Source organism: Geotrypetes seraphini, chromosome 2 (genome assembly GCF_902459505.1).
Source record: "Geotrypetes seraphini chromosome 2, aGeoSer1.1, whole genome shotgun sequence".
Classification (NCBI taxonomy): Eukaryota; Metazoa; Chordata; class Amphibia; order Gymnophiona; family Dermophiidae; genus Geotrypetes; species Geotrypetes seraphini.
Window position 1 is genome coordinate 191974720 of NC_047085.1, and position 24193 is coordinate 191998912.

The window sequence follows — 24193 nt, forward strand, 5'->3', positions numbered from 1 at the left end:
TTTTGGTGGCTAAAATCGCTGTAGGTTCCCGATGAAGGGGTTTTCACGAAACCGAGCTCAATAGAACCTGGTGTCAGCTCCAGCCATGAAATAAAAAAGACCAAACGCGGGTAAAATCCAGCAGCTCAAGCCCTGGTGGGACAGCAAAGATAAGTGTGCTAAAATGTATTCTTAAACTGCTGATGCACTAAAAACATTTTTGCGGTTGTGAAATTTACATGACTCTTTCTACTCTATTTATATTGACACTTGCACTTTTTGCACAATTTGTTTTCAGCACAAGGGAGGGTCCAAGGATGGTGTGCATGAGTTAAGCATTAAACACTATTGCGCTCACATGACTATGCAATCACACTGAGGACCTCCTGTTTCAAAAATATTAAAATAATTGAAATATTTATTAATGTGTGTGTCTTATTTACAATTGCTTTGTTTTTGTTGAGAAGAACTACATATCTGTTCAGGTTCTTTATAGTCTTAACAGCATATCAAAAGACCCCACCATAGGAACAAAAAAGTTTTTGTGGACCATCAGAATGTAACTCATGAACATGATTCTTTTCAAGTACACTCAATTCCTCATGAGCCCAGTTTGTAGTTTTTATTCTAGTCAGTAGCTTTCTTTTTTTTTTTTTTTTTTTTTCCAATTATTTTTATTTTCAAATTTTTACATAAAGTGTACATAATATTTAAACTACAATTGATAATTACATAGTATCACTTTTATATCTAATACATTATATATCTAAATTTGATTTTCTCCCTTACCCTCCCCCCACCCTTTTATTACTTTAATATAATATTTCAAATTTTACAGAAAGTATACAACATATTAGAATAGAATTGATAAATATTCAATAACATTTTTATATCTAATACAATATGTTCTAATTAAATTTTATCCCTTCTCCCTCCCCCCACCCTTCTATTAGTATTCATTCATATATTACATTTTGTATAATATATTATAATATATTATGTATAAATTATTTTCCTTACCCCCCCTCTATGTGTGTCATGAAAAAAAAAAAAAAAATCCCTATAAGAAGAAAAGAAGAAGAAATTTTTATTATTTATTCATTACAGTATTTTGTCAATGGCCCCCATATTTTTATAAATTTAGTGTATGTCCCCCTTTGTATTGCTATTGTTCTTTCCATTTTAAATAAATGACATATCGTATTCCACCAAAATGTATAATTTAGGTTGTTGTAATTTTTCCAGTTGTTAGTTATATGTTGAATGGCAACCCCTGTCATAATTAATAAAAGTTTGTTATTTTCTGTTGAAATTTGACTTTTTTTTCAGTCAGTAGCTTTCATGCAAAGAGCACTTATCTCAAATTTCCTTGAATCTTTCATGTCATAATTTCCACCGCTAGAGCACCCGACAGAGCACTACGTTTTGTCACATTGTGCATCAGAAGAACTCGTTTCTATAGACAAAATGAGATACATACTATTCCAAAAAACATTATCAGTAGTCCATATTCCTTCAACTCACTTTAACTTAGCTCAGGATAACTTCATATCAGTCCTCTAACAGTGTTACAAAATGGCCATGGTGTCTTGCCTGCATTTAATGTATCACATGATAGAAACCACCAATCAAATCACACTAAAGAAGACCAATCCGATTCTCTATTTAAACCCCTTAGGGCAGGGGTGCCCACACTTTTTGGGCTTGCGAGCTACTTTTTAAATGACCAAGTCACAATGATCTACCAACAATAAAATTTTAAAAAAACACAACGCACACTGTACGCATAGAAAATGTTAATCATCATTCCTATTCCAGGGTTTTCAAAGAGGTCAAAGCAGATGACTCTATGCACTATCACCTCAGTAACAACCATACAAAAATAGACAAATATACCCCCCTCCCTTTTTACTAAACCACGTTAGCAGTTTTTAGTGCAGGGAGCTGCGCTGAATGCCCAGCGCTGCTCTCGACACTCCTAGGCTCCCTGCGCTAAAAACCTCTATTGCGGTTTAGTAAAAGGGGACCTTAGTGTAAAATATAGACAGCAGATATAAATTCAGACACATTTTGATCACAAAATTTAAAATAAAATCATTTTCCCTACCTTGTCTGGTGATTTCATGAGTCTCTGGTTGCACTTTCTTCTTCTGACTGTGCATACAATCTTTCTTCCCTTCTTTTAGCCTGTATGCTTCCTCTCCTCCAGACCTCATTCCTTCCCCCAACTTTTCCTTCCTCTTCCCTGCCCTTTCTTTCTCTCTGCCTCCCTTTCATTTTTTTCTGTTTCTCTTCTTTCCTTCTGTCCCCCTGCCTGCCCTTTTTCTTTCTTTCTCCCTGCCCTCCCCCAAGTCACTGCCACTGCCATTGCCATCGGGGACTAGGACCCAAACGCCACCAATAACAGGCCCCAAGCTCTCCCTGCTTCGGCCAACCAGCATTCCTCTCCCCGACGTCAATTCTGCCATCGGGAAGAGGAAGGCTGATCAGCCCAAGATCGCGAGCGACCTATTAGGGGAAATGCTGCCGGGTCCTGCCTTCGCGGAAACAGAAAGTAGGCAGGACCCGGCAGGAAGAAGAACAAATGCTTGTCTCCCGCATTAGCCCATAGCGAACGCTTGCTTCAGGGCTCTCAACATGTGCGCGCCGGCTTCCCTTCTCCCCTCCCCCCCCGGACATAACTTCCGGTTTCGGAGGGAAGAGAAGAGAAGCCGGCACGCACACGTTAGAGCCCGGAGCATAAGTTCGCTACGGGCTGAAATCTCCAAGCTGGTTTTTTGTTCAGCAGTGGCAGATGACAGCTGGGCGGATCGCCCAGCTAAAAGGCCCTAGGGAGAAAGAACACTGGAGAGGAAGGCTGATCGGCCCGTAGATCAGGACGGCAACACGAGTCTATCACAGAGCCCGGGATAGGCTCCGCGATCGACTCGCGTTGCCTTCCTGAGCTACTGGTCGATCGCGATCGACGCGTTGGGCACCCCTGCCTTAGGGCAACTGTTTGTAAGTCAAAAATCTATTTTGAAAAATATTTAGTTTCTGTTTTGAAGTCTTTTGATATGTAGATAAACTTGATACTCCCATAGTGAATTGAAGAGATTATCCTCCCTCTTCTACAAAACTGTGCTAGTGGTTTTTAACACAGAGAGCTGCGCTGAATTGCTCACGCTGCTCCCGACGCTCATAGGAGCTCAATGAGCGTCGGGAGCAGCGCGGGCCTTTCCGCATGGCTCTCTGCGCTAAAAAATGCTAATGCGGTTTTGTAGAAGAGGGGGTATATAATATTTTTCTACAGTTATTGATATTGATATGCCTTTATCGTCTTAAAACACAAAAGGGGAGTTTGATTAAAAATTTCTTTTTAGTCTACTGACTGATCGCTCTCTGCATGTCTGCCCTCCAACTAATAATTTTTCTTGTCAATATTAAAGAGCGCTTGTATGCTTAGTAGCTGCCATTAAGCATAAAACTGCCTCTCATCCTTGAATTTTCAGCAGCTCTATTAATATAGGGCTGCTAAAAATTCTTAGACTCAACTACCATTATCCAGATGGTGCTGGAGTGGAATGTTCTTATTCCATTGTACGAACTGCCAGCAAAAAGCAGCCACTATCTGCATTGATAACCCCCTCTTCTACAGAGCTGTGCGGTCATGGCCCAGAAGCCCATAGAGATTTAAAGGGCTTCGGGGCTGTTGCCGCACGGCTTTGTAGAAGAGGGGGTAAGTGGTTTAATTTAGGCCAGCAAAAGGGCTGTCTTAAAGAGCTTAACTATAAGGAAAACAGCTGAATTTATTTATTTCTTTTAAAAATTGATATACTGTTTAAACTTAAATGGTTTACATATCGCTACATACATAATTCAATAAGACAAATAAAATCAAACAAACTAACATATAATCATCAGAAAATCACGTAAAGGGCCCATCAAAAGAACAATCGCAAGGATCAGTTCCTAGAAAAATGCATTAACATAGTTTTCTGAAATTATCTTTGTCATAACATTTTCGTAACTGACCGACAAGCAAGCAAGTAAATTCCACAGTTTGACCCCCGCACAGCAAAAGACCATTTTACTGGTCTCAGCATATTTTGGATTAGCATTTGTTTTTAATAATGCCAAATTCTCAGAACGCAGAGACCTAGAGGGTAAATAGTTTGACATTGTTGCTGTAGATGTAACGTGGTAGATGAAGGCAGATAAAAACCTGCATGGTCCATCCAGTCTGCCCAACAAGATAAACTCCTAGTATATGATAAATATATTGAGCAGTCATGCTGATAAATTATATAAATGCTATGGCTGATATAAAAAAAAAAAAGAAAGCTGACTGTATGGTTTAAACATTAAATCTGCTGCATCTTTGGTATCCTGCTCACATTCACAGGGGCCTAGATTCTTAAAAAGTCGCGTTAAAAACTGGCGGGCCACTGTTGCAGCTGTTATAGTTGTGATTTTAAAAAAGTGAGCTTTTCTGCAAAAAAAATGCTCATGCAAATGAGGTTGGCGGAGAGTAGTGAAGATTCACTAAATTTGCATGTGCCCATCGCTGGTGAATAGCGATGGGCACATGCACAGAATAAATGAAAACCCCTCCCCCATCCCCCCAAACAACAAATCGAGCCGCCAAAGTCAAACAGCCCTCCAACTGACAGTGGGAGAGATGCCCACTCTCTCCCGCCGCCATACAAAACCTCCCCTGCATCTCCGACAACCCCTGCCCTCTCCCTCTTACTTACTTACTTAGATGACTGGCCAGAGGGATGCCTACCCTCTCTGCCCAGCAGGCCCGCCTCTTCAAAATGGCAGGCGTTCCCCTCCCCGGTGCATTCTGGAATGCAGCGGGGAGGGGTTTAAGGCTCTGATTGGCCCAGGTTATTTAAGGCCCCTCCTATGTGTGGGGCCTTAGGCACCTGGGCCAATTAGATCCTTAGGCTCCAGTTACTGCTATTGTGGAACAGCCTTGAATGTATTGCATCAAAGGCTGACTTACTGTATACGCTTGAATATAAACTGATTCAAATATAAAGTGAGGTATCCTTTTTTCCCTCCAAAAAGGGGTAAAAAAGGTTGACTCTAATATAAAGCAGAGGTTAGAAATTTGGGTTATCATTGTAAGCCAATCTATAAAGACTGCTCACCTTCCCCTATCCATCAGCTATCTCCTAAGTCACTAAGTGTAATACTAATATCTCTGATGCATATATCTCAAAGCTAGCATATTCACAGGGCCCCTAAATAGGAAAACACAACTCAAAATCAGGAAGTAACCAGGGGGGGGGATTGAGACTGGCAGAGACTATAGTGATTTGGCAGAGGGAAGGCCCCTGCGGCGTCTGGCTTCTTCATTGCCAGCCGATTTAGCGGGACCGGGACCAAAGGCAGGCCTCATCGCAATCCAGATGCGCTGCTGACTCCTCACGCCCCCTGTTCCTGGCGGCTGGCAAACAGCATGAACGACTACTGCTGGCACCGACGGGAGGAATCAGCTGCCTGCCTTGCATTTCGTGCCTGCCCCAGACCCGCAATTCTGTTCCCCACAGCCAAACCCCTGGTAGGTTTAAATTTAGTTTGTTGTATTTTTTTAGTTAGAGAGGTACTCAAGTGTAGACTCGAATATAAACTGAGACCACCATTTTTTGGGCCATTATTTTGGCCCCAAAATCTTGGTTAATATTTGGGTATATATAATAATCCTTTTCTCTTTAGGGTACTCTCACATCCCTTTAACCCTTTCAGGACCAAGGGACATATTTGTCCCATAACTTTAAAATCCTATAAATTTTGATTGGGATAGTCTACAGTTCTAAATTTGATATGTACGGATTCCATATGATACTGCCTTTATGTAAACAAACTGGTTCCGACATTCATTCATTAGCGTCGTTGCCAGATTGACGAGAAGATTCACTTGCCACACTGTCCATAAGCCAGAAGTGTGATTTTTTAAATAAAAATAATGATATTTCCCAAAAAAATCAATTTTTTGGCATCTGCAAGCCCTTTTTACCATAAAAATGTCGTCAAAACCACAAAAATTGGCCTACGATCCTTATGGTCCTGAAAGGGTTAAAGGTTACAAGCCCTTTTCAAACATTTAGATTTTATCCTTCACATGCTTACAGTTTTCTAATGGGTTATTATTCTTAGGAGAGGCCTCTCTGATCCTAGGCCACTATCATTATCAGAGTGAGTGTTGCATTTCTAACTTAGGCAAATTGTAGAAGATGCTTCTTCACAAGCTCCCACAGAAAATCTTTGGATTAAACTATATGTGGTGTCTCTTATAGGGATATTCCTGGAGTATACTGATGCTACAGGGAACCAGAGGAGTAGTTAACTGTGCATGTGCTGTCCTTGCTTTCTCACATGGAATGCTGATTTTTAAAATCTGTTTTGTAGGTCAAGAAGTGGTTTTCACGTGCCTTGGAGAAGGAATTCTTGAAAATGCTTTTCAGGGATACAACGCTTGTATTTTTGCTTATGGGCAAACAGGTGAGTGCCTGTCTGGCTTTGATTGGCAGCTGAGTGAAATTCAGTAGTTGTATTACTGTTTATAATACCTCATAATGACAACTCGGTAGCTCCAGTACTGATTCTGTTCTTCTTCCCTCCAACCCTTCTCTTTTCATCAGGTTCAGGAAAATCTTTCTCTATGATGGGCAATTCTGATCAGCCAGGCCTGATCCCACGGCTCTGCTGTGCTTTGTTTCGGAGGGTCTCTGAAGAAGAAGATGAGTCACATACCTTTAAAGTTGAAGTCTCCTATATGGAAATATATAACGAGAAAGTTAGGGATCTTTTAGATCCTAAAGGGTGAGTGGTTTTTTTTTTTTTTTCATTTTTAAAAGTACTGACACTTGGAAATATAGTTATGTCAAAGTACACTTTTATTAAGTGTTTGAATGGGCTCCCTGATTGTGGCTAGTTCTACTAGTGTTTACGATGAACAGCTGGAAAATGTCTTGCTAGCATTTGGCTCCTGCTCAGCAAGTAATTCCAGATGTTTGGAGAGTACAGAATTTTCAAGTCTCTATTATTAAGATATTGCATCTATAAAGTCTGTTATATGGAAGTCCAAGTCCCCATGGCATAAGCTCAGTTGAAGTTGAGTAATGGTAGAGATGGGCTGAAAAATGGTGATCTGCAGCCTGAATTGCGAGTCCTGCTCAGAATCTTGATTCTCCAGAGACAAGCAGGGGAAATGCAGGCACACTTGTTGGAGAAGTTCTTAGACTGAGCCTGTGTGTCAGTGCTCTCCCCTAGCTACAGTAAGCTTTTCGCTTACTGAGCATGTACCTCTTATCCAAAATTTTTACAGAAAGTCTCTGCTCTACTTAGTCTCAATCAAAATACTTCTACTACAGACAGGAAAGATTTCCAAGCCATTCTTCGTTCTTGTCAGACTCCTAATAGAGAGTTTAGTGTCCTTATCGTACACAAACTTCTTCAAGACTTAACAATTGTCGAATTGACAATTAGTCGAATTGCAATTGTCGAATTGACAATTAGTCAGTTTCCACATTTTCTAAATGCCTAGAACTCAAGTACAAAATACAAACAGCTCCTGGACATGATGTGCAGCAGCTTCCACACCATTCTTTGGTTGCTAAATCAGCCATTAAAAAATCTAAAGTATCCACAGTGCAATTTAACTTACCGCCAGGGAAGGATTTTCGCCTCCTCGACTTAGTGAGGAAAAAGGTTTAGCAGGGCCCTATGACATTTGCAAAGATTATAGCCCACCAATTACAAATTCTTCATTTCCAGCATTCAATTCTTCAGCAACTAGAAACTGTCTCACTTGAGAGTATACCAGATCTCCAAATAGCCTTATAGGCATCTGCTAAGTGGATGTGGAGGTCCTCACATGCTGAGATCAGAGGCTTTTAGCCATTCTGTGCGATCAGTTACATGGCTACAGCAGCAGTTCCGGTAATCATATCATAGGCGTCATAGTTTTATCCTAATTTGATACATGCTAGGGGCTAATGATAATATACAATTTACTGGTTACAATTTTGTATGGTAGTCCTTACAATGCAAGGTTTCCAGTACAAGTTATACCTAATTCGACACACAGAAAGTTACAGTGTAAGATACATTACACATTGCACATTTGGTGGCTCTGTCCCAAAGCCCAAAATTATTGGGATCAGGTTATGGGTTTTACTTCAGAGGTCTTGGGCTGTCCTGTCAGTAAGACCATTAAATGTTGTTTATTAAATGTGGCTCCGCCGAGTTTGCTGAAGCACTTTCGTAAGTGGATAGCTTTGGTGATGGCGGCACGTATGTTGTTGGCTGCTGCCTGGAAGAAAGTTAATCTCCCACCATTGGAGGCGGTGCTCCATAAAGTGAACTATGTATCCTTGATGCATATATTAACTGCTTTGCGTAGGAATCGCATTACACATTTTCAAAATATGTGGTCCAGCTATGTTTCCTGACATGAGGTTGCAGCTGTACAAGTGACCTGATGTTCTTACTTCTGTAGCACATGTGATTTCTCATGTCTGACCGGAACTTTTTTCGCTTCAGCCTTCATATTTAACTGAGTGTTCATTGCATTTTGGGGATAGAGGGGGGGATAGTTTGGGTTGGGTTTGTTTGAAAAAGAATGGGGGGGGAGGTGCTCGATATGAGAATTTAAGCCATATTCTGAAGAGTGACAGTATATGTTTAGCAGAACTCTTTGTACCATATGGCATTGTTTATTGTATCTGATGTTCTGGTTTTGTTTTAGAGACTGAGCTTGCAAATACTGTATTTTGGTTCAATAACATAAAAATTTACAAAAAACCCTCCCAAAAACAAAATAGATAATGGCTCTGTATGGGGCAGGAACATAGGAAGATCACTCCTGTCCCGTTTCACTGATGTACCACCAGGGATTTTAAAGGTATGCTTTTTACTAATCAGGGAGGTGGGAGGGAAGTGAGAGTTGTTAGAGTTGGTTGGGTTAGGAGACAGGAGGGATCCCTCCTGTCTTGGCCCACTGCTGAACCACCACTTTTAATGCTAGAAGGAATTTGGTTGAAGTGATGACTATATACAGTCTGTGCTTGGTTCTCTGATCACATAATGAACGGCAAGCAGAAAAATAAGCAGTTTTATTATTGGGCTGATATAAACACTGATATCAAAACAACAACTAAGGTTTTGTGTCAGCATCCACTGAGCAGATTGAACCAGTGGTGTCTACCATTTCCAACCTCTCTGCAATTACGCTTTCTTAGGCCAGATGTGGAGTTACCTGTCCTGTTGCTTCTTGCTCCTGGCTCCTCTTTTGTGCCTGCCTAGGCAGTCCTCGGTGTCAGGCAGTTGGGAATTCACTACAGGGACAGTGAAAGAAGCCTTTTTACAATCATAAGAACATAAGAATATCCTGACTGGGTCAGACCAATGATCCATTAAGCTCAGTAGCCCGTTCTCACGGTGGCCAATCCAGGTCACTAGTGCCAAAACTCAAAGAATAGCAACATTCCATGCTACCGATCCAGGGCAAGCAGAGACTTCCCCCATGTCTTAATAATAAACTATGGACTTTTCCTCCAGGAATTTGTCCATAACTTTCTTAAAACCAGCTATGCTTTCCGCTCTTCCCACAACATCTGGCAATGCGTTTCAGAGCTTAACTATTCTCTGAGTGAAAAAATATTTCCTCCTATTGGTTTTAAAAATATTTCCCTGCAGTTTCATCAAGTGTCCCCTAGTCTTTGTAATTTTTGATAGAGTGAAAAATCGATCCACTTGTACCCATTCTACTTCACTCAGGATTTTGTAGACTTCAATCATATCTTCCTTCAGCCTTCTCTTTTCCAAGCTGAAGAGCCCTAACCTTTTTAGTCTTTCTTCATACAAGAGGAGTTCCATTCCCTTTATCATCTTGGTCACTCTTCTTTGAACCTTTTCTATTGAATCTCTGCAATCTGGAGTGGTGCCTAAGAGTTGAAAATCAGCCGTGGTACGTCCTATCCTAAAGAAACCTAACTCAGATTCTGATTTACCAAGTAATTTTAGACCAGTCTCAAATCTATCATTCATATCAAGATATTGGAAAAAGTTTTTCAGTATAAATGCAAGACTGTGTAGTGTAGATCAGTGGTTCCCAACCCTGTTCTGGAAGACCACCAGGCCAATCGGGTTTTCGAGCTAGGCCTAATGAATATGCATGAGAGATATTTGCATATAATGGAAGTGGCAGGCATGCAAATCTGCTTCATGCATATTCATTAGGGCTAGCCTGAAAACCCGACTGGCCTGGTGGTCCTCCAGGTCAGGGTTGGGAACCACTGCTGTAGATAACCAAAAAGCACTCTTCATTTACCAGTCAGGGTTTAGAAAATTTCACAGTATTGAAACAGTCTTATTAGACATTTCAGTGACTGTTGGAAATTCCTGGACAAAGGGGAAATGTACTTTTCTAGATTTACGTTCTACTTTAGACACCCTTGATCGCAATCTTCTCTTATCCAGGCTAGCAGACATTGGTATATGTGATATTGCACTACACTGGTTCTCTTCCTTTTTAGACCAAAGATCACAGAATGTGTTTTAGTATCTGATATGTCAAAACCCAACGTACTTAAATACAGCTTATCTTAGGACTCCTTACCACTGCTTTTTAACTTGTACATGAGACCAGTGTTTCTCATAAGAACATAAGAGTTGCCGCTGCTGCGTCAGACCAGTGATCCATCATGCCCAGCAGTCTGCTCACGTGGCGGCCCTTTTGGTCAAAGACCAGCGCCCTAACTGAGACTAGCCCTACCAGCGTACATCCTTGTAGGAACTTGGCTAATTTAGTCTTGAATCCCTGGAGGGTGTTTCCCCTACAACAGCCTTCGGGAGAGTGTTCCAGTTTTCCACCACTCTCTGGGTGAAGAAGAACTTCCTTACGTTTGTACGAAATCTATCCCCTTCAGCTTTAAAGAGTGCCCTCTCGTTCTCCCTACCTTGGAGAGGGTGAACAACCTGTCGTTATCTAAGTCTATTCCCTTCAGTACCTTGAATGTTTCGATCATGTTCCCTCTCAATCTCTTCTGTTTGAGGGAGAAGAGGCCCAGTTTCTCTAATCTTTCGCTGTATGGCAACTCCTCCAACCCCATAACCCTCTTAGTCGCCCTTCTGTGGGCCCTCTCAAGTAGTGCCGTGTCTTTCTTCATGTACGGCGACCAATGCTGTACGCAGTGCTCCAGGTGAAGACGCACCATGGCCCGGTACAGGGGCATGATAACCTTCTCCGATCTGTTCGTGATCCCCTTCTTTATCATTCCTAGCATTCTGTTCGCCCTTTTCACCACCGCCGCACATTGTGCAGATGGCTTCATCGACTTGTCTATCAGAACTCCCAAGTCCCTTTCCTGGGAGATCTCTCCAAGTACCGCCCCGGACATCTTGTACTCGTGCTTGAGATTTTTTATATTCCGACATGCATTCTCAACTCGGTCCTGGAATACCCGCTTGCCAGTCAGGTTTTCAGGCTATCCACAGTGAATATGAATGAAAGAAATTTGCATATAATGGAGGCAGTGTATGCAAATCAATCTCATGCCTATTCATTGTGGATATCCTGAAAACCTGACTGGCAAGGGGGTACAGTACTCCAGAATCGAGTTGAGAAAGATTGCATTAGACCAATACTTGATATCGCTTTGAAATATGAAATTAAAATCCATTCCTTTGCAGATGATATCTGCTGTGATCAAACCAGGACACTCAAATCCAAAAATTACAATGCTGCCTATCATAAATCAAAAACTGGATGACTGTAAACAAGCTACAGTTAAATGCATATAAAACTGGACTTCTCTGGATTCATAAGAAAAACTATGTTCACCCTTGTCCTTCTTTCTCTTGGGGTAATGCAACTCTTATAGCTATAAACCAAGTTCATAGCCTAGGAGTAATACTTGACGCTAGTCTATCGCTTACAAGTCATGTTTCTCAGGTAGTATCACAGAAAATTCGAATGTACTTTTCAGAAACTGAATTTACCCAACTACTTTATGCCTTCGTCCTATCCCTCATGGACTACTGCAATTCACTATTTGTTGGTCTATCTACAAAGAATCTACTACAATTACAACGTGTGCAAAATGCAGCAGTTCGCCTACTGAAAAATCTGCATATTTGCAATTCCATCACCCCAGCACTTGCCTCTATAAGTGATCCCAGTTTATATGCCAGGAAAGTTTTCTACCTGTTTCTCAAACCGATCTCTAAGATCACAAGACAAAAGAAGACTATAGTCGACTCTGCTTGAGTGCAAGGCCTCTGGACTGGACCACGACATGCACTTAAATGGAGTGTATGCTTAATTGGAGTACCACTTTTTAGTCATGAAAAATCACAGTACGCTGTAGTCAAATGCAATAAAACCTTTATTCAGCAAAAAACATACTGAAAACAATTCAACACAGTTCAGTTTTAGAAACAGCACTGTTCCGTTTAATGCAATACACTGTAAGCCTTTTTTTTTTTTTTTTTTTAAAGAGTCTAGTATTCTTTTTATTCATATAGTTTCTCAAGCAAAGTTAAAAAAGAAAATTCCAAAGCATATTCCAAATGTTGGAGCTACAGCAGTCCTAAGAAGAGCCAGTTCAAAAACAGTGAAGAACTATTTCCTATGAATGGTGGTGAAAGCTGGCATCTGAATGGGCTGCATAGAGTGAACAGATTGAAATACTGGTTTCTTTCGAATGTCAGACAGAAAAAAATAAACCTTTTTTTAAACCAACATTCTACTAAAATAATCAATCATTGTTTTCTGCACGCAGATTGCATGATTCAGGCTGTGTATCTGTTTACTGATGCTGTAAAACTGTCAATAGTCATGCCATCCATTTATCTCCAGATAACAACGCAGTGTGTGTAGGGACTTCAGCACGTCCAAGAAGGAAATAATCTCTGCAGGTGTTTCATTACTCATGATGACCGCAGGAGTATCTCCATCCTCATCAAACTCTTGGTTGTCTGCAGTGTCCTTTATGACTACAGATATCGAAATTAGTGCTGTCAGCTCAGACTCTTATGGCGAGAGTCCAACTGGGAGTTCAATGGACGAAGTGTCAGCTTCAGTTGTCTCATCAGATGCATGAACGAAGCTCGCCCATTGATAGCAATCTGAAATCGTGGATGATGAGACTCGCCCCACACCTCCCGTACCATGTGAAGAGAGTCGAGCACCGTCATTTTTCTTGCCAGCTCATCAGCTCGGGGGCTGGATTCCATGCTTGCATCATCACTGTCATCACATAATGACGTTTGAAGTTGGCGATTATCCTCTGGTCCATCGTTTGGATCAAAGAGGTTGTGTTTGGTGGCAGAAATATGAGTTTGATGTTGGTTAGTCTTATGTCATTGCTTTGTGCTGCACAGTTATCACACAGCATTACAATGTGCCTCTTACGCCTTCTCATCAGATTTTCAAGCTTCTGCAACTATTCAATCCATAGTGTCACCGTCATCCATGCGTTTTTGTTGCTTTCATATTCAACAGGCAGGTGTTTAATGTTTTTGAAGCACCGAGGATTTCAATTCTTCCCAATCACCAGTGGCTCGCGCTTTTCACTACCATTCATATTGCTACTGAGCAGCAATGTCAATCATTCCTTTGGCATTTTGAAGCCAACAGTTTTGCTGCGTTTGAAAGTCAATATTCCATCAGGGATGGCACGCCAGTACAGGCCTGTCTCATTGGTGTTGAAAACGTCGCATGGTTCATATCCATCAATGACTGATGGCAACACTTCTATGACCCATCTTTCTGCATCAAACTCATCCACATCTTGTTTTTCGCCATGCTGCTTCTTAAATTTTATGGTTACGAACCTTCCACCTCTCCAGCCATCCGTTTGTTGCTTTGAAGTCTTCTACGCCCAGTTCTTTGGATAGCTGTGCTGCTTTCTCCATCAGCAGAGGCCCACTGATTGACAATTGATGACATCTAGCTTCAGCAACCCATCACAGCAACGTCTGTTCAACGTCTCCAGCCTTCCCAATTCTTTTCCGTTTCCTGGTAGGATTGCTGTTATTTTGCCAGAGAAATCTGGCTAGGATGAACGCTGTAATGTTTTGCTATAGAGACCTGACTCTCCTGTTGGTCAAGTCTCTTTAAAACATCGACATGTTCAGCTAAAGACAATGACTTTTGACCACCGTGTTGGACACGTTCAGCCAAAGACAAAGATTTTTCTCCACGAGACGCCATGGTGCAGTTTCGAAAGTTCGAACACCTGGCCAGGCCTAGATTGCTGATCCGAAACACATGGCTTATCAACGTGAGAATGTGATTACTTTTAACCGGAGTGAACGTAACATGAACAAATAGAAGTGGGACCTATAACATCAGTATACATAAGTGGATTGTGTGTTTATTAGAATTGCAAATATCCAGAGTTTACGTCCATTGACTTTAATGTAAAAAAACGGGACCATGGTGGTAGGCTGCAGATAACCGAAGCATGTGCTTAACTGACGTGCACTTAGGTGGAGTCGATTGTATACCTCCAGTATATAGCCTTCAAATAGAAAATGCCCACAAACATGTTTACTCTCATCTCTTGCCTAGATTATGGAACCAATTCTCACCAACTATCAGATCACTGTTACTATTAAAAGTCTTTGTTCTTACTATCTTATTAGTGATCTATATTATTTATTAAAAAATTTATATATGCGGTTTACAAAATTACATGCATATACATATTTAAGAAATGCTAAACATATTATGTATGTAAACTTATAAGTTCAGTAGAGAGAATAGCCAGAAAGGCCTCTACGACAGGGAGAGCAATCCAGATCCAAGAGTGACATGCGACACTGCCGTATGCACTGTTGCTGGCAGATTTTCTCCCTTCAATGTCTCCAAGATTGATGAATGTGAATTGCAAGTCTAGAACCAATACACATATATTGTGCTGAGAGATTAGACTTTTGACAAAGGCAGAACTGTCGAAACACTGTCAGTGTTGAGTCTATTCTGCTGACTAAATAATGTTTGCTTTGGATTGTCCACCGCTATATGTTTTGACATATTTTCCTCACGACTCTTGTATCTGTAAACCTGTAACCCATTCTGGGCTTTTATGGGAGGAAGTGCTAAAAAAATAAAAATAAAAAATTTAATTGATAAAATAAATAAATGTCTCTGTAAAAAAGAAGGAATTCTAAAAATATCTAATTTTCTTCTGTGTTTTGTTCTGCAAGGAGGAATTTTGAACAGCTGTCAAATTGTTGTCAACAATTCTATAGAGCAGAAGGCAAAATCACTTTTGTTTCCTATTGACTACATAAATTAGGACTATTTTCAGAAGCAGCTCGTTAGCAAACTGTTTGTAAGCGATTGCATTGTTTAATATATATATATATATGTTGCTGTTTCAAACAAACAGTTGCAGGAATGAAGAATACAGCATTGCTCTTTTAATGGATTTACGCCAAAGGGAGAGATACAAGAAAATTTTCAAAAACTTGGAGAGTGATTCAGAATACTGCCGTTCGCCTCATTTTTTGGTTTAAAAAAAAATGGGAGCATATCACTCCTTTTTATTTGAAACTCCATTGGTTGCCGATAGTCGAGAATTCTGTTCAAATTTTCTTGTATTTGTTATAAATCAGTTTCGGGTTTGTTACCAGGTTATCTTGTGTCTCATTTTTCTTTGAGTCACGCCAAAAATAATAATAATAATTTTATTCTTATATACCGCCAAAGCCATGGTAGTTCGAGGCGGTTTACAACAAGAAGTGCTGGACAATCAGCGAAGAGGTTACAATTCAAAGTCGTCAGTACAATCTTACGTAATGGAAGAAGTGGAAAGCTATATAGTTCTTAGATTACTGGTTGAATTAACAGAGCTATAAAAATTCTTAGTTTACAAATCGGTTGAACAAACTCGTTTTTACCAATTTTCTAAATTTGAAGTAGGTTCAGGACCGCACATAGAGTGCACTTGTTTTCATATCCCTCATTAAAATCCTGTCATTATAAGAAGTTCCTTGAGAGAACCCTCTCATTTCAAGCTCTTCCTCTTTCCCTTTCTTCTTCTTTTCCACGCTTCTTTTCCTAATTCTTTCTTTTTATGTTGATATCTTTTTCATTATTGTATAAATTTATTAACCCATTATATATATTTGTTATATAAATCCTCCCTTTCTTTTTTTTTTTTTAATTGTATTCATTGTATAAATTGCTAGTTTTATAGTATCTTATATGTTATTTCTTATTTTAGTATTATGTTTAATTATATGTCACTTTTATATATTGTAATTCGCTTAGAAACAATTTTAATTAAGCGATTAATCAAATATAAATAAAACTTGAAAAATTATGTTAGAGGTCTCCTCCTATCTTGATTTTAGAAAATTGTTAAAGACTCAACTCTTTTGATAGGCTGGTATCTTAATGCATTCTGCTTCATTTTTTTAATCAAGTTCCTTATATTCAACTTGATGTATTCTATCTGTTCTATGTATTACTTCTTTCCCTGCCATGCCGGTATTTTCTGCATTATAAATGCTTTCTGTCTTTATCTGTTTTTAAGTCCATTATTCTAATTTGTATTTTATCTGTATCCCATGTATTAGCTCACCTTGTTGTGAACCGCCTAGAACTTTTTCGGAATGGCGATATATAAGAATAGAATTATTATTATTATTATAACATATGTCTCAAAGGACATGTCATCTCCCTTCAGTAGAAACTAGAACTGTCGACTTTGCTTCTGAGGAGGCTTCTAACATCTCTACAGTAAATTGTCAACCTTTGTACTTTATTTGTTAAGCCTTTTGGTGTAAAATAGTGTTAAACTTTAAAGAATGTCCATAATAATTTGATTTTGAAGTAGGTCCTTTGGTTTTGCTGTAAAAGAGAGTAGAACTGGTACTTATTGTGACATTTTTCACTTCAGATATTAACTTGTAGAAAAAAAAGGTACATAGGACAAGTTATCTGTCCTGCTGTTGGCCACTGTTATGATGCTTAAATGTGCATGCAGAAACAAGTATTGATTTATTTACCGCCTTATTGAAGCAATTCACTCAAGGTGGTGTATAGCAAGAAAAAGTTCAACATAAGCAATAGACAATTACAGCAGTAAAAATATTGAAATAGCAATACAAAGTATGTCATAGTATTACTCCTGGTGGAATTCTGAGCAAAAAAAATTTGAAAATTCTGCGCACAGTATTTCAAAATTTGGCAAAGTTTATTTGTAGTGTTTTGCATAGAATTCACCTATCCTGAGGCCTGAAATTCCTTCCTGCCTTTCCTTTCTCTGGTTTCAGCCTCCTCAGTTCCTTCTCTGTCATTCCGACTGCAGTTCTGCAACTCTCTTTCACTTGTACCCTGAACCACCTCCTTGGCTTCCATTGTCTGGCATATCTCTCTCCCTCTGTCAACTAGCTAAGAATCTTTCTCCCTTCCCACCCCTTTCTGCTCTTGGTCACCTCTCTCTTCTTCTCTCTACTATCCCCCCACCCTCACTTGTGGGTTCAGCATCCATGTCACCTCACCCCACCTACCACCTCTCTCACTTGCACCCTAAATCCCTTCCTCACTCCCCATGGTATGGTATCTCTCTCCCCTTCTCTTCATGGCCAGGCATTTCTTCCTTCTCACCCACCTTCTCCCTTACCTATGGGTCCAGCATCCATGTCCCCTCCTCTTCTCCCCACCACTTGCAGTGCAGCATCCATGTCCCTTCCCCTCTCAGGTCTGGCCTCTCTTCAGACAAACTCTCCCTCCCTCCCCCCTGGTGAGATCCAACATACCTGCAGGCCTCCCAAAGCAGCAGCAGTGGCAATGGCCAGCTGGCAGAGGCAGCACTGTGAACAGACTGCTCGCAGCTGGCCCCATCAGGGCCTTCCATCTTCCGCGTTGTCCACAAGAAGTGATGTGGCAGAGGGAAGGTTTTGGCGAGACCGGCCACAAACAGCCTGTTCACAGCACTGCTTCTGCCAGTCAGCCACCGCTGCTGCTTTGGAAGGCTCGCACATATGTTGGATCATACGGGGGAGGGGCAGTTGTCGGTTCAGGGGCAGAATTCAGCACAAATTCTGTGCTGTGTAGTTGCGCAGAATTCCGCTAGGAGTAATAGTATGCTATATTACAATGGCTGGTTATACTAGGAGAAGCTATGCTGTAATATCCAGTTCCCCCGACCTTGAGAAAGTTTGATATTACAATGTCAACATAATGCAATATAAAAGAACATATAGATAGACAGAGTAACAGGAGTTAGAAAATAAAGTTACTAATTTAAAGAATGTTGCATATGAGGTAAAAATAAATTTTTTAAAAAGTATTGTAGCAGTTTGTGTTGCAAATGTTTCTTTTCTTTGCAGATTTCCATCTTGTATAGTTACTAATGCATGAGATTTTGCTTAATACTGGCTGTAATCTTCATACTGTTGGAGTCATTTGCTCAACTATTTGACAAATTTGTAACTAAAGCTCCTTAATCTCTTTTAAAATTTAATTATGTACTGTTTACACTTTTTAAGAAATTGTACTTTTATGAATTCTATATTTCTTGAATGTTCAGCTTACTTGTTGTGAACCACCTAGAACCATCTGTGATCTGGCGGTATATAAGAATAAAGTTATTATTATTATTATTTTAGGTAATAACGACATTATTTCCTCTACAGGAGTCGACAGTCTCTTAAGGTACGAGAGCACAAAGTATTGGGACCCTATGTAGATGGGCTTTCTCAGCTGGCGGTTACCAACTTTAAGGTAAGCATGTCCTTTGGGGCGTCCTTAGGCCTCTTCCCGGTGCATCTGGGGAGAGACCTGAGGCTCTGATTGGTCCAAGTTGTTTAAGGTCCCACCCATGGGAGGGGCCTTAAACAACTTAGGCCAATCAGAGCCTCAGGCTCCTCCCCAGATGCATCCCAAGGCCCTCAGAGCCTCAGATCCCTCCTCGGTGCATCCCAAGGCCCATTTTAGATGACGCAGGCAGCTGGGAGCAGGGAGTCGGCGCCCCTCAGGGTCATCTATTTGAGGTAAGGGGAAGGGGGGTGGTGGAAATTGCGGATATGGGTCACTTGCCAGAGAGGGAGAGTGGGCATCTCTCCCACTACAGGGGGAAGGGGTCGGGTCACGGTGGGGATTTTAGGGCAGCAGGAGAGTGTGGGCATCTCTCCCGCTAATGAGGGTGGGGGGTGTCACCGTCATTCTGGAGGAGGGGGTGTTCGCTGCCGCTGCTGCGGAGAAGGGGTTTTGTGATGCAACAGAGATAATGAGCATCTCTCTCACTTTGTCACAACACAGGGGTTATCTACAAGTCTCTTTCACTGATGGGCACCGTCGGACCAGTCGCTTATTTGTGTCGCCAAAAGCCAACACTGCTTTTGGAAAATGGCTCAGCATATTTTAATCCACCGGAGGGCTCATTTCAATGTTGAAGAGCCCATTTGCATGTCAGTGTCGGAGTCTGCTAGTAACCACGCTAAAGACAGAGATAATCCCTTTTGATAATCCGCCACTAAACTGCATACAAGCTAAACCGCCGGAAAATAGTTTAGCGACATTGTTAAAGTTTTGAGAATCTGGGCCTGAGTCCCCATTGATATCATCACAAGTAAAGTGGTGAAGATTCATAAATAAATGTAGGTGAACTGACCAAGTGTGTCTCAAGATAGAACAAGTTGAATCAATGGAATTACTTTGGCTGATAAACTGTAATGTGCTTCCTTTTGCTGACTGTCTCCCTTTTTGTTCAGGATATTGAATCCTTGATGTCGGAGGGAAACAAATCTCGAACAGTAGCTGCCACAAACATGAACGAAGAGAGCAGTCGTTCACACGCTGTGTTTAGTATCATAGTAACTCAGACACTGTATGACCATCAGTCAGGGGTAAGCATTTATGGGTTTTCTAAATGGATTTGATACCTGGCCTTATCTAGCATCCTTACTTCACATGTGAACAGTGTTGTAATGAAGATTTTTGTGTGTTTCTTTATTAATAAGTTATGCAAGATGGTTATAGATTAGTGGCAAAAACACAAGTCTGTGGTTAGTTATACCACAGGTGTGTAAATAAGCAAGATCTGACAACATAATGACTCCCGTGAGACATGCTGAGTATTCAGTGCCCTGGCATAATTCTTCAGGGCCTAAGGGGAAGCAATCAGATATCAATATTGGAGAAAGGAGCATTGATGCTACTATAAAACATATTTGTGTCTTTTATACTTCTGAAATGCTGCAAATTGCTACTAGAAGTTTAAATTCTGGCCTGACCAATAAAGGTCGCCTTCCCCATTCTGTGTCTGTGAGGTAAAAATAAAAAAAAATCAACTAGTGAACCAGGCCTTCATTGGATAATGTGTGAACTGTATTCCCAACAAGGCCAGGTTTTTAGACCTAATATATACTTTCAGTGCTAATATTTTTGTACAATTGAAATTAAAGCACTTTTCCTCTCTTGTTAGAGTTCCCTCTCCTTTTCAGAGGTAAAGAAGAAAGGAAGTCCCCTCATGACATAGAAACATGATAGCAGATAAAGGCCAGTGGCCCATCTAGTCTGCCCATCCACAGTAACCATTATCTCTTTCTCTCTCCGAGAGATCCCACAGGCCTATCCCAGGCCCTTTTGAATTCAGACACATCTCTGTCTCCACCACCTCTTCTGGGAGATTGTTCCATGCATCTACCACCCTTTCTGTAAAAAAGTATTACCTTAGATTACTCCTGAGCCTATCACCTCTTAACTTCATCCTATGTCCTCTCATTGCAGAGTTTCCTTTCAAATTAAAGAGACTCGACTCACGCGCATTTACATTACGTAGGTATTTAAATATCTCTATCATATCTCCCCTCTCCTGCAAAGTATACAGATTGAGATCTTTAAGTCTGTCCCCATACGCCTTATGATGAAGACCACATATCATTTTAGTAGCCTTCCTCTGGACTGACTCCATCCTTTTTATATCTTTTTAAAGGTGCGGCCTCCAGAATTGTACACAATATTCTAAATGAGCTCTCACCAAAGTCTTATACAGGGGCATCAATACCTCCTTTTTCCTACTGGACAAACCTCTCCCTATGCACTCTAGCATCCTTCTAGCTTTAACCTTCTAGCTTTTCAACCTGCTTGGCCACCTTAAGATCATCATATACAGTCACACCCATGTCCTGCTATTGAATGGCTAGCTCAATGATTTATCAGGTCATGCCATTGTCTTTGTGGAATTCTAGTCCATACTTGATGGGTTAAAGGTTCTGTGTCTGTGTTTAGAATATGCTTGTCCTTTGAAAAGCAAAAGTATTTCTATCCTGGGGCCACCCTGGTGACCTAGGAGGTCAGTTCCCTTCACCAGTAAGCACAAAACTTCATACTGTCCTGGAAAACTGAAACTTGCAAGGTTAGAATTAACCTGGCAAAGCCATTGGCAAGAAAACAAAGCAAACTGGAATAGCAGAAACATGGATGTGACTGAGACATGATGCTAATATCTTGCTGAGTTAGCATGGGAGTAAGTTGAAAAATTGCTCACGTTTATGAAATGTATGCACTTAATTTTCACTCTGTGGATTTCATGGTTTTGGCAAAATGTAAGTAGGTTTGTGCTTTCACTTTGACTAGCTTTAGGGACCTAATGCTCCCTCTGTCAAGTCAAAACAAAGCAAGCAAAAATATAACACTAGGAGAAAAGAAAAATGAACCATACACAACATTCCACTAATAGTCTGAAGGTGAGAGAGGTGAAGGAGATGGCAGATGCTCAAGGCCCCACACCAGATCAGACTACAATAGCAGTGGTGTTAGTAGGTTTCTTCAGTACCAATGGTAAACACGAATCCAGCTTGGGGGTGGGGGGTGGGAGTGGAATATCTCATTTCCAATTCCATGCCTGTATAAGTGCCAGAAAGGTTTATAATAAAAAGGAACTTGCTTGTGAGTGGAAGGACAAAGAGGAAGTGGGGTAGCACAGATTATATACACACAAATAAAATCTTTAAAAGAAGTTCAAACTTAAAGATCCTGTGCCTTGAAATACTGAATGACTCTAACAAAACAAAAGAACCCAATTTCCCTATTGCCCCCAGGAAACTGGCATGATGTACACATAGCAAGATTTTTGATTGATTTTTTTCCCAATATGTTTTATTAATTGTTTACTCTTAAGTGATCATCTCTCAATGTAAATCAGTGTTTGTAATTATAGAATTCAAGTCTGTTTTTCATACTCCTAGTACACATGGAAAAGGACATCAGATCTTGTTGCCTTTTCTCTTAATTAAGAACATAAGCGTTGCCATATTGGAACAGACTGAAGGTCCCTCAAGCCCAGTATCCTGTTTCCAGTAGTGGCCAATCCAGGTCACAATTATTTGAGAAGATCCCCTAAAAAATATAACAGATTTTATGCTGCTTATCCTAGAAAAAAAAGCTGTAGATTTTCCCAAGTTTTTATAGACTGGTTCACCAGGATCACCCAAATTTCTAATCTCGGTTTATATTCGACTCAACTTTTATTACACCTTTTTTGGGGTGAATAGGTCACCGCAGTTTATATTCAGATCAGTTTATATTTGAGTATGACTCAACACCAAAACAAAAAATAGGAACTTTGACTATTTCAGCCGTTACACGGTGCTCAGAACCGTGTAACGGTGAGAAAATCACGAGTCGGGGAATGCTCCCCTGTGAGTGTTTAGAGTCGTCTATCATTGCACCATCTTCATTTGGTAGAAAGGGGATGAAATAGACTTCAACAAAATCTCAAGTGTACTTAGTAGTGTAGAACAAACTCCCCAAAAGTTCTAAATAAAGCTCATAAATTAACAAAAAAAGTTTTGTTTTAACTTAACTGAAATAAAGGAGAAAGGAAGTTGTTTCACTCCAGCAGGTCCTGACGCATTTCGCCAGTGGCTTCCTCAGAGAACCCCCATTTGCTGGCTGTGATCAAGAGTAAAACTTCTCCCTAACAAAAGAAGAAAGAAAGCCATTGATAATGTAAAACATATAAAGAGTTTCATACAAACTCACATTGCTGCTGGTGGATGCCTTACTCTGCTCCCAAAATTACATCACTTCCTATTAGAGCCACTTCCTGCTAGTTGCACGGTAGAAATACTATTGCTTTTCAGATGTCAATCTCAGTGTAGAAACGCCCACCACTCCACCTCTTGATTCAAACCTGCTGGAGTCACTGTTTGCCAATGGAAAATGTGTATATATTTGAGTATATACACAATAACATAGTAAATAATAGCAGATAAAAGACCTTTGTGGTCTATCCAGTTTGCCCAATAGTCACATTCATTTTCAAGGCAACAAACCAGTAATTATTCATTTTACTTGCTAAGTTTCATTATAATATGTTTTTCCCTCCCCCCACCCTAGATACAGTATTTGAATGTGGTATGGAATACTTATAATTGCTGGATCCTTTTTGCCGCATATGGGGCCAGCATAAGTATCTTATGTGGGTCCTGGCTGAATATTGGCTAGGGCATTTTCACTTAGCACCAGATATTCAATGCTTTGTCTGGACATGGCCTGGCACTGAATATCTGGGGCTAATTTAGCTGGCAATGGTCAGCATAAAAAAAATGCTGATTGCCACTGGCTGAATATCGGGCAGAAAAGGTGAAACAAAAATGGACCAAATCAGTCCAGGGTATCAAAAAAAAAAAAATAGACCAGTATATTTCTATGGAAGGAGGAGTTCCAGTTTCTGTAGCATAGCTAGTTACATACATATGGTTTAACCTAGCAGTTAAGATGTTCCTCCTTTCATAATATAGTAAATGACGGCAGATAAAGACCTTAATGGTCTATCCAGTCTGTCCCTGTAATCATATGCATTACAATTTCTTGATTAAATTAAAATGTCTTTTTTCTTTGTTATTTTTGAGCCATAGACCATAGAAGTCTAACCGGTACTGTCCCTAGGTTCCAACTACTGGAGTTGCTATTGAAGCTCACTCTAGCCTATCCAAATCATCTCTTTTGCTGGAGACAGACACTGAAAATTTGCTCATTTATATTCTAATTTGTTATCCTCTGAGTTCACCCCTTTTTTGAATTCCATTTACATTTTGCTCTCCACCACCTCCTTTGGGAGGGCATTCCAGGCATCCACCACCCTCTCCGTGAAAAAGAATTTCCTAACATTAATCTTAAGTCTACCACCTCTCAATCTCAATGTACGTCTTCTAGTTTTACCAATTTCTCTTCTCTGGAAAAGATTTGGTCCTA

At 40.4% G+C, this 24193-nt stretch overlaps 1 protein-coding gene across 1 annotated transcript in view; it reads left to right on the forward strand.

Moving 5' to 3' along the window:
- The window catches only part of KIF13A (kinesin family member 13A), a 483305-nt gene that overhangs the window by 161646 nt on the left and 297466 nt on the right, over positions 1 to 24193 (forward strand). Inside the window, 4 exon segments of the mRNA XM_033934590.1 lie at positions 6379 to 6471; positions 6612 to 6792; positions 18628 to 18715; positions 19705 to 19839. Of these exon segments, the coding sequence (XP_033790481.1) occupies positions 6379 to 6471; positions 6612 to 6792; positions 18628 to 18715; positions 19705 to 19839 (497 nt within the window).